At 43.1% G+C, this 18648-nt stretch overlaps 1 protein-coding gene and 1 long non-coding RNA gene across 2 annotated transcripts in view; one reads left to right on the top strand and one right to left on the bottom strand.

The window, feature by feature from the left end:
• BRWD3 (bromodomain and WD repeat domain containing 3) overlaps positions 1–944 on the bottom strand; it is a 91729-nt gene extending 90785 nt beyond the window's left edge. The window contains exons 1-4 of the mRNA XM_084639372.1: positions 754–944; positions 613–671; positions 437–466; positions 80–139 (exon numbers count right to left, since the gene is read on the bottom strand). Coding sequence (XP_084495498.1) covers positions 80–139; positions 437–466; positions 613–671; positions 754–790 — 186 coding nt within the window. The 5' untranslated portion in view covers positions 791–944. The remainder of the gene's footprint in view (positions 1–79; positions 140–436; positions 467–612; positions 672–753) is intronic.
• A 7-nt stretch (positions 945–951) lies between these two features.
• The window catches only part of LOC311526396, a 30827-nt gene continuing 13130 nt past the window's right edge, over positions 952–18648 (top strand). The window contains exon 1 of the long non-coding RNA XR_014712999.1: positions 952–1087. This is a non-coding gene — a long non-coding RNA (uncharacterized lncRNA). The remainder of the gene's footprint in view (positions 1088–18648) is intronic.

Genomic DNA, 18648 nt, shown 5'->3' with positions numbered 1-18648 from the left:
GCTCAGCGCTCACCCCACGGTGGGGAGCGGCGGCCGGGTGGGGGAACTTACGGGGAAGTTGGAGCGAAACTTCACTCACCAGATCCTCGAAGCTGCGCCGGTGCTCCTTGCCCTGCCAGTCCAGGCGGCGGGGGATCAGCTGCGGCGGGGGAGGGGGCAGTCAGCGCAGGCACGGCCTCTCCCGCACCTCCCCCAGCCCCGGTCCCAGCCCGCCCGGCCCCGGTGCCCCAGCCGCTCCACGGCCCGGCCCCAGGCGGGGATGATCCTTACCCCGCTCCGAGGCCCTGCCCACCCCCGCACAGGCAGCACCCGGAGTGGCGCCCGCCGCAGGGCAACCCCCGAGCCGTCCCCGCTGCTGCCCGAAGCGTCCCCGAGAGCCGCAGGGGGCCCCGCTGCGGGGCCGGGCGACTCCCACCTGCCCGCCCGTAGCCCCTACCTGGTGCGCCTCCAGCTCCTCCACCAGCACCTGGGGAGAGACACAAAGGACGTGAGTCCGGTGTGGCGACAGGAAAACCTCCCTCTCGGCACCGCCGCCCCAGCCGCCCAACCCCGTCCCCCCGCTGGCCCTGGCGGCGGGGCCGGCCCGGCCGGAGCCCCGCGCTGGCCGCTCACCTGGGCGGATTTCCTGCAGGGTCCGGACTGCAGGAAGCGGGCGATCAGGTAGTAGAGCTCTGCGGAGAAGAAGGGGACGCGGTTACAAGGAGGACACCCGGCAGGGAGCGCCGCCCGCCTCCCCCCGCCAGCGATACCCACCGGCTTCCAGCTGGGTCGGGGCGGCCGCTGTCGCCATCCTCCTCCAGAGGCCCGAGGGGGGGACAGGGGCGGATCGTACCCGGGGGGAGCCGCTCCTACTGCGGCCGATCCCCCATGGAGCGGCTCCGGTGTGTGTCCGTCGCGCTCGTCGCTGTCTCGCTCGCTCTCGGGTTCATTGCATCTCGTTTCGCCCCATAGATATCCCGGCCCCAGGCAGCCGCCGAGCAGGGTGCAGCGCCGCCGCCCACCACTCGGGGGCGGCCGCCCAGGCAGGGGAAAGCCCAAGCGGAAGGAAGGACGGACTCGGAGGACGTGCCTGGACAGAGACGCTCTGGTAAGAGTCTTCCGGAAACTCGGTGATGCCGCGGCCCTATGCGGCTTCCGGGTCTGCGTCCTGCGCGCTGTGACTCGATCCCTCCCCCGCGGGGGGCGGTGCTGAGGCCCGGCATTGTCACCCCTGGCACACAGCGCCTCCTGCGCGCTGGCTGATGCATTGCCCGGACGGCCGTCCTCGCGCCGCGGCGCGCCTCCTCGACCGCGCCCAGCGGGAGCTCGGGCTGAGCCGGCCCCAGCGCAGCCTGACCGAGCCGCCGGGTTCGGAATCCTGGGGCCGGCTGCACCCGGCGGAGGCGGAGGCCTTCGGCTAGGGCAGGGCTTTAAGGCTAGAGGCGGTGCCTGCCCACTGGGGGCTCTAAGCAGGACCATCCTCCTCTAAACATAGGCTTTAAGGCCAGAAGGGGCCATCGTGTTCATCTGTCTGCCGCACGCCCATAACCTCTGGCTGATTTCAAGTTACAGAGACTCCACCATTTGTTCTCGTGGAGTCCGGCCAGTGACCTAATTGTATCATTTCCCGGGCCGCACAATCCGCCCACACAGCACTTATGTACACGTGTTAAAATGCCCACATTAACTAAGATGAATGGTATTTTGGGGAGTTGTACTAAATCGGGGGGGCCCTGAGCTGCCTGGGCCCTAAGCAACTGTTTAATCCGCTTATGCCTAATGTTATGACTGCTTCAGTTAAAGGAGCCTTCCATTTGGATCTGCATGTCTTTCCCCATGGTTAAAATACAGTGTTTTGCCAGGAAATGACCTTTACGCATTCTTAAAACGTAAAAGTGTGTAAGTTCAGTTGTCCCTTTTTGAGCTATGTTTACACATCTATATGAATACCTGTTTATCTCTAAGCATTTTACAAAGTATGTATAATATTTTAAGCACCTCTAGGATAAGAGGCAGGTATTTCAAGCACTGGGGTACAGATGAAGTGTGATTACAGAAGTACATTACAATCCTGCTGCCCACACAAGGAAGTAGTTAGAAAGAGTACGGCCAAGAACAGACGTGACTCAGCCCTTAACATATAAGACTGAAATTCATGAGATTCAATTATTGTTCTACTTTACTACTGTGTGAATTAGAGGTGGAAAAAAGTATTAGGTCATCTAGTCTAGCCAACCTGAAAAGAGGTAAAGCTTAGCTGCAGTGGTAACAGCAGTCCAAAGTAATAGGGATTCCTTTTATGGGTGTGATGCCTGTTTTTGTATGTAGCTGTATTGGTCCCAAGATATGAGAGAGACAAGATGGGTGAGGTAATAGCATTTATTGGACCAACTTCTGTTGGCAACGAGAGACAAGTTTTTGAGCTTACACACTTGTCTCTCTTGCCAACAGAAGTTGGTCCAATAAAAGATATTATCTCACCCACCTTGTCATGATTATTTTTGTTGTTTGACTGGTTACCAACTAGTTGCTACTGATAAACAGGGCTTTGAAGACAATGTCTGATCATTTGATAGCATGAATACAGCAGCCATTTGGAAATAAGCATTAATTTAAAAAAATAGTGTGCACTGGTCATGATTCAGAGTTTTCTTAAACTAAGATACACAACAATGTGCATGTTAGTGTTTTCTAATGACAATATAAAGAACTTAAACAGACCTATAAATAATACCACAATATGTTTGTAGTGATATACTATCTTCTATAACTGTTAAATAAAGGTATTCAAGCCAAAATGTTCAAATTTGGAAGCCTAAGGATAGGTACCTAAATAAATGGTCTGATCGTCAAAGGTGCTGAGCACTCATTCCTCCCATTGGAGTAAATAGGACCTGGACCTGCAAGTCTTCAGCAGTTCTGAAGTTCAGACCAGCCTCAGTCCTGCAGTCGGATCAGTGTGGGCCAACCCCTGAAGTCAGTGAGATTCCATGTAGGTGCCAGGGTCCACCGACCCTCATCCAGTTCCAGAATCAGGGCCACAGTTAGGCTATCTTTAGTCACTCAAGTAAAAATAATTTGCCATCAGAGTTCAAGAAAACAGACATTACTGTTAAATTGCATTTTTTTTAAAAAAGGCTCGCAACCTTCTGAGGAAGAAGGGTACAGTAGCAACCAACTTAGAGATCCTCAAGGACAGCAGATAATTTCTCATAGGAAACATGGCTTGGCAAAGCTTCAGAAAATGACTTTGCCATACCAAAAGATGTCAAAACCTGATAGCTTTATATTTTTATGGGGTTGCCAAAATGTATCGTTCTGTCAGATAAAATGACAGCTGTTCACTACAGATCCTCTATATTTTTGTGGGAACATCTCCATAGTCCTACCTTCTCTTTACTTGTTTCTTGATGAGTAAGTCAATAACCTTTTAATTCTTTATTTTGAAGTTGTATTTTGACATATTTGGCATTCTGTAGCAGTACTTGTTAAACAATGCTTTGAATGGCTGCTTTGACATTAGAGAAGTTGCCATCCAAGAAAAAATATGAAAAAATATAACAGAGCATGGATCTAGTACACAAGTAGCTGAATCCCAGTGTTCTGTTTCAGCGTGGCTGAAATATGAGAAACAATTTAATTGTTTCTGCTTTCATTAGATTTATGCATAGTTTAAAAACTTTTGTGAAGTACAGTTTCAAAGCCCTCAGTGCTGTTACTACAGAGATGCAGTCTGGCCTACATTAATTTTTTCCTGTTAAGTTTCAGATGACTTCAGTATTATCTCCCCTAGTTTCAGCAATAGTCCACTGGGAAGGAATCAGACTTATGGCATTTGGTTGCTCTGCACAGTTCACACTCCAAGCTGGTTTGTTTTCTATGAGACATTTTAACATAGTAGTTCCGTGTTGTTACAGCATCTTGAATTAACTGGTTGATGGGTAGGCATAGACTTTTTTGTATAAGTGGTAGTATAGAAATTGCTAATGCTAGGGGTTTAAAATAGCCAAGAAGCTTCCAGCCCAGTAGCTCTTGATAGCAGATATAAATAGTGGCTGGATAAAGCATCATTACTGACAGAGATGCAAGCTGTGCACAAACAGACCAAACTGTAAATATTAGCTTTTGGTGTTAGTTTCCAACATTATCTCCTCTCTGTAACTTTTTTTTTCTTCAATATTTCCCAAAAAACTCTTGAAAGTCACTGTACCTGCGCTTGTGAGAGAGAGAGTGCAAAACTGCAGTTCTGTTAAATTAGTTATCAACATAGGAGACAGGAAAACTAATGAAGAACCATGTTGTGTTATTTTGGAGCTGTGCTTCAGTGGTGAAGAACATAGGTAATATTTCTCTCGCCTCCAGCATTAATAGTTATAGGCATATTCTTTCACAGATGTCAGGAATTTGATTGAACATAAACTCAGATGAGATATTATAATGTGGTTTGAGAATACTCTGCAATATAACAAATCCCTTGTCTTCCAAAGTTGAATATAGATCCATATCACATGCAAACATCTCACCAAGAGCATTGTATAGCACCATGTCCTTTCATGGCCCAGGCCTTCTTCTGAGTGTCAACAATCACCCAGCTTATTTCATTTTGAACATGACAGGTTTCCTTGGCAACCATTTGATTGATGTGTCAGGCTTAATATATCTCTGCATGCCTGATCTGCACTTACTTCACCATGGCAATTGTAAAATACCCTGAAACTGCACCACCACAACAGAGAGTGGCTTTGCCATTTCTGTATTTAGCTTTGGCAGAATTATTTTCATAGGGGCTATTCTAAAGCCCACTGAATCTTTCCATTAACTTCAGTGGGCTTTAAACTGAAAGCCTAATACAGGTTGAAAAAATGCCCACGCCAGGCACACCTTTCTATTGCTCATATGCTTCCCACACATTCAAAATGGAGGTCTCTTGCCAAATGCTGCATGATTTCACAGGATTCCTAGTCATTGTACTCACAAACCTGCCACTCACAGACTCTATATAGTATTCCCTAATGTTCAGATTTAATAGTACATCAGCAAGAAAGCATCACCTAAATAATCACATGACCGTTTGTTAATTCATGTTCACAGAGTACAGATATTTGGAACATGGCACAATGTGTACAGATCAAATACAAATCGATCATTACTTACATCCCTACTAGCAACTGCATAGCTCCGCCCCTGGCCAGCCTCCAATCCAAGAGATTATTGTTGCGGTGACTATTTCTGGGTAGCCTCCAGCCCTTGGAATCTTTTCTTTCATGTGGCAGGTTCTAAGCCACTACATCTTCACATTGCTCCACAGTGCTGCTTTGCACATGCCCATGAATCTCATCCTAAGTGGTCTTTGCTTTCTGGTGAGTGATGCCTGCTTGCAAGTTTGTCCCTAGTTCCACTGGAGCACTGTTCCCCGCCTCCCCCATCTCCCCAGGCATACTAAAACCAATGGATCCTAACTGCAGCTCCATGACCCACTTCTTTCTGGCTCCTCCTCATCCAAGAAACAGCACATTTTGGAGGACCAGGGAGTCTCTTAGCCACAGCAAGGTGCCATGCCAGTGTCCACTTATGCAAATTGCTCCACATTAGAATTTTGTTATACAAATGGACTAATGGGAGCAGCATTATGGAAGGATAAAGAAGAACATGAACATTAATTAGCATGATAATTTTTGCTATTAAGCAAGAGAGAGCAAAATTGTCAAAGGGGAGGGGGAAATTGAAAGAAGTTACCTGAAGTTTACCTCTCCCAGTTTTCATTACATTCTCCTTTATTTTATTTTTCTTTAAAGCTTTTCAGTTGTAAAGTAGGTGTTTGGGGTACCACATTTGAAAAGAGGAGAGATGGAATGTTGGAATCAACTGATTCTTTAGGAATTGGAAAGAGATGGGGAAAATTGAAGCAGTGCAGTGATATCTGCAGGATCATTTTGATAAGGGGAGAAAAAGGTCATAGAAAGCCATGTAGCACCATGTGACCAAGTCTAATAATTACACCCTCCCCCCAACTCCCATTGGCTGGGAACGGCGAACCGCAGCTACTGGGAGCTGCGGGCAGTCGTGCCTGCGGATGGTCAATGTAAACAAACTGTCTCACGGCCTGCCAGCAAATTACCCTGATGGGCTGCAGGTTGCCCACCACTGATCTAAACTCTTGTGGAATTTATGTCCCACGTAAAGCTGTTAATTCTGCACCCTCCCCATTGTAGTTTGCAGCTGATGGGTGGGTTTAGCTGGTGGTACTTCCCCTTTCTCCTGAAACCATGCCTGCTTCCCCATACCAGTTCACGGAAAGGCATATCCTATGTGGAGCACAAGTACTTGCCTCTGGCCTCCTCCCCACCCAGCAGCGTGTCAGCAGAAGCATTTGTGCGTGGAGAAAGTACTTTCCACATGATCATGTGGTACAGATGAAACAGTTACATTAAATTTTTCATAAAGCATAACAGTGATTTAGGAGCCTAATTACCACTGACTTTCAATAGGATTTGGGTTCCTAAGTCACTTAGGTCCTTTTGAAAGTTTTACTTTTAATGAAGAATGAAGATCAAATTCCATAAAGAAGGAACAAAACGATGGGAATGCTCAATCGGGTGAAACAGTCTTAAGATAGAAATCATTAGGGACAGCACCCAATACATTACACTCTGTGCGTGGCTTGGCTATACACATCCAGAGTAGCTTCACAGACTGCAGCAGAATTATACTGGATTTACAAAGGACTAAATGAGGGCAGCAGAATTTGTCCATTTGTTTTCAATTAAATAACCTCATGTGGGGTGGGAAGGCGTGGAAGGGCCTGGAATACTTAAGCATATTTCCTCAGGGGGGTTCATGTCTCTCATACGGTCCAGCCCTCTTTGTTGGAAGCATGACATCTGAAAGTATTTTCCAACATTATCAATTAAATGTATTTGTTGAGCACTTTACTCAGAACGGACCACATTCTGTCCTCAGTTATACCCATGCAACGCTATTTGTAACATAGAGGCCAAAAGCTCTGATCTCAGCAGGATGGTCTGTCTAAATATAGTAGAATTCCACTGTAATATAGTAGAATTCCACCAACTTTTCAAGTCTAATTGACACCACCGTATATTTCAAATGAGTGTCTTTGCTCAAAACATGCCAACCAGATCAGGACTGAATTTCACTAATAGTGCTATGAGGAGAAGATGGCACAGCATTAAAGCTGAGCCATTTTTCAGTGGCCAAAACAAATTTGTTTGGGTTGAACAAAAAGTATCAAAATTTCAAAATGACATTTTTGAAACAAAATGTGGATTAAAAAATGTTGACATTTCTGAAAAAAAAAATCTTTTTTTTTCCCAACCGAAACTATTCACCGAATTCAACTTGAATTCACAAATAGTTTCGGTTCCTTGAAGAAATGCATTTTTTGGCAAATTTACTATTAGCCAAAATAAATTTGCCCAGCTATGCATGGCATCAACATGCACTATACTTGTCTCTAGTCAGTAACATCACTTTCTTGTCTTAATATGCTCTAAAAATAACATTCTTCCAAAAAATAGTGTTTTTGAAAGATATAAGACTTTGTTTTGTCATGTGAGTGAAGGTCTAGGGCAGGAGTGGGCAAACTTTTTGACCTGAGGGCCACATTGGGGTTGCAAAACTGTATGGAAGGCCGGGTAAGGAAGGCTGTGCCTCCTCAAACAGCCTGGCCCCCTGACCCCTATCCGCCCCCCTGACTGCCCCCCTCAGAACCCCTGACCCATCCAACCTCCCCCCCCCACTCCCTTTCCCCTGACTGCCCTCCCCTGGAACCCCCTGCCCCTAACCGCCCCTCCGGGACTTCACCCCCTATCCAACCTCCCCCCCCCCCGTTCCCCCGTTCCCTGTCCCCTGACTGTCCCCTCCAGGGACCCTCTGCCCCTAACTACCCCCCCCGGGACCCCACCCCCTATTTAACCTCCCTGCTCCCCATCCCCTGACCCTCCCCCCGCCCCAGAACCTCCGCCCCATCCAACCGCTCCCTGTCCCCTGACTGCCCCCCAGGACCCTCTGCCCCTTATCCAGCCTCCCCGCCCCCTTACCATGCCACTCAGAGCGGCAGGCCTGGAAGCCACACCGCCCCGATGGAGCCAGCTGCGCCACTGGCGGCTGTGGGGGAGGGGTGACAGTGGGGGAGGGGCCGGGGGCTAGCCTCCCCAGCAAGGAGCTCAGGGGCCGGGCAGGACGGTCCCATAGGCTGGATGCGGCCCATGGGCCATAGTTTGGCCATCTTTGGCTATATCCTGTCCAGGTCAGCTCTGAGAGGAGAAATGAATCAAAGCTTGAACAAATCCTGTTGTCTAGAGTAGAATTGAATAGGCATGCTAGGGAGAAGATTTGCCTCCATCCTTAAATATATAAAAATGGGTGTATGTCTGTATCTGGATCTGGATTTGCCTTGACTCTTAGATATATAGTGAGGTTTTTACCCACGAAAGCTTATGCTCAAATAAATCTGTTGGTCTTTAGGGTGCCACCAAACTCCTTGTTGTTTTTACAAATAGGTATATGTGTCCATGTGAAGTTTAAAGGCTACAGAATGTATACAAAATAATAATTTTTTAATGCTTTTATACATTTACCATCCTCCTTTGTACATGTCTACCTTGCATATCACATACCTAGCAAATATAATCAAATGAGCAGGAGAAATTCCTACACAAGCATACTTACTTTTTAAAAGTGAAAAACTGATTTTATTTAATTGATGTGAATGTCAAATTTGCATATGGTTTAAGTCATAGCAAAATAAAAGCTGTTATGTTTACAGGTTATTTTTCTGAACATATGCTGAACTTAAGTGGAACTTAAGAATTTGTACTTTGTATTATACAATATGCATCTGAGGAAGTGAGCTGTAGCTCACGAAAGCTTATGCTCTAATAAATTGGTTAGTCTCTAAGGTGCCACAAGTCCTCCTTTTCTTTATACAATGGTGGTGACCAATGCCTGGATATAAAACAGTACAGGGCTTCCTTAAAGTGTACATCAAACATCACAACCTCATATGAATTTTTAGCAGCATATTTAATGTATTGCAACTGATAAATACTCAGAAGGTTGTGCCTGAATTTCAGGGAAAAACAAATATAGATACTTTATGTAGACCACTATGATGCCATATACAAAAAACATTTCTCAAAACTTACATTGTTTTATAACTTGCTGTCTTGGTGGCTATTAAGTAAATAGTTATGATATTCTGGAGCATCTTAGTTTGCATTTTTGCTATTTGTTTCAATTTGATACCATTTCATTTTACTCCTATGCCATACCAATGTTCCTCTAGATGGTGCTCCATAATCAAGAATTGCATTTAATACTATCCCATTCTAAAGACTCCCGAGAAATAGTCTTAGTCAAGAAAACAGTCTCCTTTGTCTCTAAATTCTGTATTATAATAATTCCATCTGTACTACAATTTACAGACTTCTGATTCAGTAAAATAGAAATACATTATTTATTGCTCTTGCAAATCTTAAAACCTATGCACTATAACACCGAATGCCATCTGTGTGAAATAATATCATCTGATATGCTGTAGACTGATTCATATCTGTTATGGCAGCCATTAGGGGGTGTGAGCTGTTCAGTGTCCTGTTGATTGATTTAATTGTGATAACTTTTATTTACAAAGGTCACACATACTGTAATTCTCTCTCTAAATATGTAATACACACACACGTAGGTGCAAGTGTTTAAATTGGATGTAGTGTAGAAGAAAAAAAGTAATTATAATAACAATAGTAATGTGTGTACATATATGTACACATAGATGTAGAAATATATATTAGAGACCAAGATAAATAATTTTACCATTTAATTAATATATGTATCACAACATTGCTGAGACAAAATTTATATAGGAAAATTCACAAGTTATCAAGTTCTTTTCAAACTAGGAAAAAGCAGAATAGGTCCTAACTGACAGTCTAATTTTCATTATTCTTGATATTAGAATTCTCCTTTTACACATCCGTGTTTAAGGGCCTGATCAATCCTCAGGAGTCTTTCCATTGACTGCAGTGAGCTTTGGATTGGGCCCTGAATGTTCACACATCCTCTAGTTCAGGGGTTCTCAACCTTTTTCTTGCTGAGGCCCCCCTCAACATGCTATAAAAATGCTGGGGCCCAGTTGGGGAGGGGGAACTTGGGGCTCCAGGCCGGGGGGGGACCCTTGGGCATAAGGCATAGTTTTACTTCTATTTGTGAGGGGGCAAGGGCTGGCAGGGCTCAACCTAGCTCAGCAGGGGTCCAGGGAAGGAGCGCCAGCTCCACCCCCTGACTCACTCAGGAGGCCACCGAGCCTGTCTGGGCTGCGGGGGAACGCAATCAAAAAATATAACTCAAAGAGGAGACTCGGTTCAAAAAGTTTGAAAACCGCTCAGGGTGCAGGGAGAGGGGTAGCTAGGGGCTGTGTGCAGGCAGGGAAGTAGCTCAGGGTGCAGGGACGGAGTAGCTAGGGGCCGTGTATGGGCGTGGCGGGAGGCTCCCAGTGCGGCTTTCAGCTTCAGCGGGGGCGCACTGGGGCTCCACCCTTCAGCCCCCGCACTGCTCCGGGCTTGGGGAGGGAGGTTTGCCAGCTTCAGCTGTACGCTGCTCCCGGCTTTGGGGGGTAGGGGGGATACCGGCTTCAGCCCGTGCCACTCCCAGCTCCAGCACTGGGTTTCAGCCACAGGGCTCTGCAGCCCCCCTGAAAGGGCTGGTGAACCCCAGGGGGCCGTGGATGCTCGGCTGAGAACCAAGAACATTTCTTCTCATGCAAATGGCTACATGAGCTTTAGCTCCAATTCCAGGAAGTTGACAGTGCCCAGAAGGGCTCTCACTCCTAGAAACAGTACATGACATTTCCTTGATAAGGTACTTCAGCAACTGCAAACCTTAAAAAATGGATCCTTTTTAAAGCCTAATCCGGTGTTCAACTTCCACTGCAGTAAATAGGAGCTGAAGGCACTCAGTACCTTTCAGGATTAGACCCTTAGCGCCTGAATATGTGACTCAGAGTATCTCTGTAGCGATGTCCCTGTATTTACAAATCTTACTGTAATTTTAATAGAATTATGGATCTAGCTAATAGGTATGTTGTGCTAAATATTGCCTGTGATTTTTTTCCTTTCTTAGATTAAGTGTTGAGGATTTTTTAAAATCGTTTAGTTTTCGTGTATCATCTGTACCAGAATGATACAATCAGCTATTTTTGTTAAGGTGCCCAGGGGCCTTCATGATGGCTGTCTAAAATGGTGTTATAGTGGGTACCTAAAAATGTTACCTTTATTTACTGAAATAAAATGATGCATCTGCCATACCCTCTCCTTTTTCCCATTCACTTGTTATCTTATTGAAAAAGCCTTTAATAAGCATTGCTTTTAAATGTTCTCCTCCTCCACCTCCATGCTGGATCTCCTACAGTCTGGCTCCTGCCTGCGTCACACCGTAAACTGCTCTCACAGAGGTTTCTGACACCCTTCTCAGCTAGATCTCAGTGCCTCTTCTTCAACCTCATTCTCCTGGATGTCTCTGCTGGTTTTAACACTGTCAATCACTTCCTCTCCCTCATGGCATTGTCCTCTTCAGGTTCTCCTTCTACCCCTCTATCCATTCCTTCAACATCTCCTTCCACCCATTTTTGTGAGGGTTCCATAGGGCTCTGTCCTTGGGGCCTTTTTGTTTTCTCCTTCTGCAGTCTCTCTTTGGATGATTTCATCTGCTCACTCTAGCCCATAGGGCCAGTCAGCTAGCTTGCTGTATTGCATAAAGTGTTTTCTTCATCGGTTTGGTTGATTATATTGTTATTTTCTTGGGTTTTATTTATGCTGAATTTCAGTCTATATTATTCATAATGGTTGTAACACAAGGAACCTACAGGCCTGTATCCTGTATGATTAGCTAGAGCAAGTTAGCATAAGTGTTTGTAAACTTTGGCATAGATAAATGGCCTACCGGTTACCCCTTTTGACTTTGGGGAACTGAGTGGGGAACTGAACAAAGAACTGAATGTGTTTACCATAAGTCTGGAACAGACTGGTAACTGCAGGGTACACCACAGAACATGGAAGTCATGATTTAGGCCAAAGATAATGGTTTCAGGGATGAGATAATCGACATTAATATGTATGAGTACATGTCATAATATGTTAACCTATGGAGTAAGTGTAGCCGAAGATTTATCTGGGTGAAGAAACAGGATTTGGGTCCTGATTAAGGCAGGGCCAGGACCCTATAAGAGGGTAAACAACCATGCAGGTGATCGTTCTTTCCTATCTTCTATCAAGCTATCAGCTCAGCTTTGCAATATAGCTTAACTACTCAACACTTGAGCTTGATCCCTACCAACTTGGGAAGCCTGGACCATCGAATTCATCAGGCATGCCAGAGATGAGGCTGGTCCTGTGTCTCCCACTACCAGGTCTTCAGGGAAGGGTATAAGTATGTCAGTTTAGGTAGTCTTTTAGAATAGAAATGTAAGCACCATGGGCCCTAGAATTGTATTACTGCTTTGTGACTTTATGTTTTAGATCTTTGATTATTCTTTCATTCATTTTAATAAAGATAAATCTTAACATTTTGATATTGTCCTCAGTATAAGTGTCCTTGCCACATAACCCGAGGGTCCTCTCATGACCTTGAACTCTCTGAGGTTTCTAACCCTGTAGCCTGAAATAAGACAAGAACCTAAATATCTTCTGGTCAGATCATTGGCAACCCGTAATAAACTAGCCCATAAATTCAGGTCAGCATTACACATTTTCAGCTATCATCTCTTTGTTCTTTATTTAACTCTCACCATCCAATCCTGCATCCCAAAGTGTCTCGCATCTCAGATTGTCTCTCGGACGTTTGGCTGCCCCCGGCAAGTTAAAATTAACATGGCCAAAACTGCATTCCTGATCTGTTCTCCAAACCCCTCTCCTCTCCACCCTTTGTCACTGTTCTTCATTAATCTGACCAAGTCAGAACCACCACCCCCATCCTTACCCCCTACGTTAAGTCCGAACTTCTTGTCCTTGCCACTACTCCTATCCTGGGGTGATCCTGGAGTGGCACAGCAATGCAGCAGCATCTTGTGCTTGTGGGATACAGGCTAGCTTTAAGAGAGGCATTATCAGCTCCTTTCAATGAACCCAACCTCTTACCACAGACTTTTATTAGTAACAAGTATTTTCTAATTCATAGGTGGTTGAGTAAAATTTTGTCTGCACATCTAGAACTTCCATCCAGTAATTTGGATGAACTTCAGAGATATGGTGGGAAATGAGCAGTGCAGACAGAGAACATCAGAAGTGTAAGGATTCTGTCTGTGGAGGAGGGCTGTGATAATATAGCATAGATTGCAGCACTGCTGATTCTTTGCTTCCTCCTGCTCTGGCACAGTGTCCATCGTATCAGACAGACTACCAAGGGTCTAGTTCAGTAGTGCCCAACCTTATTACACAGGAGTGCCACCTAAATATAAGCACAACCTTGTATGGGCCAAACAGATTCTACATATTTTAATAGGATTTACAGTCACCTGTGTTGATTTATATTTTAAGTTCAGCTTGTTTTGTATGTATTTAGATAAACAATACTGCACATAGAAACAACCTATTTTCACACTTGTGTAAATTAAAATGATATTAACATGACAACAAAATGATGATAAATCAGCCATTAGTGTATTATGTTGAAGCAGGCCGCGGGCCTCATGAAATGCTCTGGTGGACCGTGTATCATCCACCTGCTGTAGGTTGGGCACCCCGGTCTAGTTGATATTATCTGTCAAGTAGTTAACTAACTGAGGGATCTATTCATTTGTTTCCCCATTTAAACAAAAATGTTTCAGCATAGCCACAACCATATAAGAAGACAACACATTTTATTAAGCTGCATTTTGCTGGAAATGTTCACACCTTGCTCCTGAAAAACATACTGAGTAGGATTTTCAGAAGCATCCAAGTGATATAGGAGCATACGTTTCTAAGACACTTAGGTGCTTTCAGAAATCCCACCCTCGAATCCCATTGACTTTCTACAGGAGTTGTGCGCTTGAGTCACTTAAGGAGCTTTGAAAAACATACCCTGTGTTGCTAACTACACTGTGTGTATATTGATAGCAATAATATACTGTAATATACACAGAGAGGGCTGTAGATGAAGTTCTTGTAGGAAGTTTCTTCTCCCTTGATTTTTTTCTTAAATATTTGTTATTTCGGCCATCGTCTATCTAAACACAAAAAGTTTGCTTTTCAGCCACACTGTATGAGCTCCAGGGAAAAGTCTTGTCTGGCCAGGGTGGTTTCGCAGTATCCAAAAAGGCAAATGTCATTGGAGTAATGGAAATCCCCTTCACCCTCTCTTGGTTCTATGCTATTATTTTAACAACTGACTCCTGGGAGCCCCATCCATTGTATCACAGAGGAACCTCAATTGAATTCCTCATTCTGAGAAATGTTCCTGTTCGTAATTTATTATTATAATGACTTGCAAATAGAATATGAGCTTCCTTAATCATAAATAGTTACAACAGCAAAGAGACCTGACCAGAAATGGGGTGGTATTTTTTCTGTTTTGGTTTGGTTTTTGGCAATGTGAATTGTATGAAGAGGGTGCTTAGCTGAGTAAACAATGTGCCTTGAATGGAGATGATGGGACATTTTCCTATGAAGTGCTGCAACTCCCCGAGCACCACTATGAAATTCAGACACAAGATAGAGCGACTGTATTAAGTAAGGCTTAGGAGGATTATGGAATTAAATTGGTTGCCCCCCTTTCACCCTTCCCCAATCAAAGAAATTAGAAATTTAAATACAAAAAAGAGTGTTAAAATAATACAAAGGCTTTGACTAAAACGATAAAAGCAAAGAAACTCCGTGTTAAGACTGCTGCTTTATTCTGGACTCCTAGTGTGTTTAAGCACAGTGTTTTATATTATATAGTCCTCTATCAGGGACTACATAAGAACTGTGGGTAATCTTATATACCATATAAACTGCAATGCCTGTAATGTTATTTTAATAGCTTGTGTATTTAATTCCTTCTGCTTTTTTAAAATTTTGCAACATAACTGTTTACAGACCAATACTGTTGCTTTGAGGCTTTAACCACCAAATTATACTTATTCCATATTAGTTTCTTAGTCAGTGTTACTTTATCCATCGTACTTACCTATATAATTTCACAGTGAGAGCAATGTTGCAAGCATCCTGTTCATTTCAATGAGAGTTTGGGTAATGAAAGCTATACAGTCAGACTTGATTAATCTATGCTGGATTTATCCAGATGTCTGACTATCCGAAAGGTTTAAATGGATATCCGTCTTCTGCTATATGCACATACCCTTGATTTGTTAATCTGAAAATGTTTTACTCGGTAAAATTTTAAAAAATAGACTTTCTAAACTGATTTACATTGATCATCTCTTATTGTGCAGTGAAACAACTGGCACAAGTGTACAGTGGTCTTATCATATCTTTCAAGATAATCTGCAACATACCTTTCATATTACACTCAGTGGCAAAAGTGCCTTAATAACTGAAATGAAGTATAGAAAAAATTTAAAAATAACACTTCTCACTTAAATCACTACAGAAGTAGTTCTAACCAGGGGCTCCCCCCCCCCCCCCCCGTATCTTTCTCTGTGCTATTACTGTGTTTTCCCCTTGAAATCTGTGGTGAGGTGTTTTAAAATCTTTATTTTTAGAACAATTTTCTCAATAACAAAATACATTTATAACACTGGTAGACCCAGCCAGGGCATGGGGAACAGTAGGAAGGCATCCTATTAATATTAACAGGATTTATTCAGGTTGTAAGCTCTTTGAGGGCAGTAATTGCCTTTTTTATTATGTGTGTGTGTGTAGCACTTCCTTGCCTGGGAACTTTGATGCTGGGGGAAAGTTTGTATGTTCCACTGACCCTGTGAGCTATGCTGGCATGTGTCTTAACTCCTGGTAAGGCCACCCAAGCTGGACAAGTCAAACAGTAGGACCAGATGAAAAGTAGCCCACTGGTTCTCCAAGTGGAGGGTTGAGCCATAGGCCAACAATCTATCCTCATGAAAGAGGTAGTTGTAGAAACAACAAGGTAACCATTCCAGCAAACAACATAATAGACCTGTGGAGGAGCCTAGTTTATGCCCTAAAGGACATCTGACAGTGTGACAAGGATTCAGATTAAGTGTAAAGTGCCTAGTCCAATTAGCCCTTGACTGGGAACTCTGAGCACTATAGCAATACAAATAAATAATAATAAGTAGGGCTGTCGATTAATTGCACTTAACTGACGCGATTAACTCAAAAACAATCATGATTAATTGCAGTTTTAATTGCACTGTTAATAGAATACCAATTGAAAATTATTAAATATTTTGGATGTTTTTCTACATTATCAAATATATTGACTTCAATAACAGCACAGAATGCAAAGTGTACAGTGCTCACTTTATATTATTATTTTTATTACAAATATTTGCACTGTAAAAATGATAAAATAAATTAATTTTCAATTCACCTCATACAAGTACTGTAGAGCAATCTCTTTACCATAAAAGTGCAACTTACAAATGTAGATTTATTTTGTTTTTGTTCCATAACCACTCAAAAACAAAAACTTTAGAGCCTACAAGTCCGCTCAGGCCTACTTGTTGTTGAGCCAACCTCTAAGATAAACAAGTTTGTTTACATTTGCAGGAGATAATGCTGTTCGCTTCTTATTTACAATGTCACCTGAAAGTGAGAACAGGTGTTCTCATGGCACTTTTGTAGTCGGCATTGCAAGGTATTTACGTGCCAGATATTCTAAACATTCATATGCCTCTTCATGCTTTGGTCGCCATTCCAGAGGACATGATTCCATGCTGATGACACCCATTAAAAAAATAATGTGTTAATTAAATTAGTGACTGAACTCCTTGGGGGAGAATTGTACGTCCCCTGCTCTGTTTTACCTGCATTCTGCCATATATTTCATGTTATAGCAGTCTCAGATGATGACCCAGGACTTTTCGTTCATTTAAAGAACACTTTCACTGCAGATCTGACAAAATGCAAAGAAGGTACCAATATGAGATTTCTAAGGATAGATACAGCACTCGACCAAAGGATTAAGAATCTAAAGTGCCTTCCAAAATCTGAGAAGGACAAGGTGTGGAGCATGTTTTCAGATGTCTTAAAAGAGCAACACTCTGATGTGGAAACTACAGAACCCAACCACCAAAAAAGAAAATCAACCTTCTGCTGGTGGCATCTGACTCAGATAATGAAAATGAACATGTATTGGTTTGAACGGTTTTGAATCATTATCAAGCAGAACCCATCAACAGCATGGACGCATGTCCCCTGGAATAGTGGCTGAAGCATGAAGAGACATATTAATCTTTAGCGCATCTGGCATGTAAATATCTTGCAATGCCGGCTACAACAGTGCCATGTGAATGCCTGTTCTCACTTTCAGTGATATTGTAAACAAAAAAAGCAGGCAGCATTATCTCCTGCAAATGTAAACAAACTTGTTTGTCTGAGCAATTGGCTGAACAAGAAGTAGGACTGAGTGGACGTGTAGGCTCTAAAGTTTGACATTGTTTTATTTTTGAATGCAGGTTTTTTGTACATAATTCTACATTTGTAAGTTCAACTTTCATGATAAAGAGATTTCACTACAGTACTTGTAATGGGGGAATTGAAAAATATTACTTTTGTTTTTTTACAGTGCAAATATTTGTAATAAAAAATAAATATAAAGTGAGCACTGCACATTTTGCATTCTGTGTTATAATTGAAATCAATAAATTTGAAAATGTAGAAAACATCAAATATTTAAATGGTATTTTATTCTCATTTAACAGCGCGATTAATTGCACAATTGCGATTATTTTTTTTAATTGTTTGACAGCCCTAATAATAAGTAATAGATGTTACTGAACATATTGGGCTATATTCAATGTTGGTGTGACTCCACTGAAGTCAGCCAAATCATCTGTTGTGAAGGAAAAATTGGGGAAAGGGACAAGAAATGAAACTTGCAGAGCTATTGACAAATCATCCTTTGGGAGGATAAGGGTAACAAGGGACAGGGCTTATGGCCTCAGCACACCGCTAGGAATATAGGGGGAGCTTCAGAGAGGGACAGAACTCAAAAAACAAATCAGAGAAAGAATTTTCTGAAGTTTTTCCCCAACTTCACTCAGCCCTAGCAGCCCCATAGTTGACTGTGAATAGCTCAGTTGCTTCTGCATTCTGTATTTAGCAAAGACATTTGAAGATTCATCCCCACAGATTGAAACTGAAGTTTTAAGGTGTTTGCAACACTATTTAAAACACATCTACAGGAAGTGACTTGGGATACTGACTGTTTGTGATAGGTGTAGCCTAAAAGAAAACAAATATAATAACATTTCAGGATGGGAGCATTTTACTATGGCAACAAAGTAACGTACCTTAAAGTAAAACATACATCACAAAGCAAGGAAAAGTGCTCAGTATTCCAACTGTTCAGGGAAACAGATACTACCATTTTTTAACTGATTTCTGAATTCTTGACCTATTTACTAGAAGCTAACTCAGAAAAGAAAATACCTTCTCTATCACAAATGAAGTGTGAAATGAACACAACTGAAAGCTCCTCTGCTAGTAGAAGTCTTAAAATAATGCAACCCCTGTTCCAAAAATGATGCTC

This window comes from Lepidochelys olivacea (assembly GCF_965140295.1).
Source record: "Lepidochelys olivacea isolate rLepOli2 genome assembly, chromosome: 9".
Classification (NCBI taxonomy): domain Eukaryota; kingdom Metazoa; phylum Chordata; order Testudines; family Cheloniidae; genus Lepidochelys; species Lepidochelys olivacea.
This window is presented reverse-complemented; position numbering and strand designations above follow the sequence as displayed.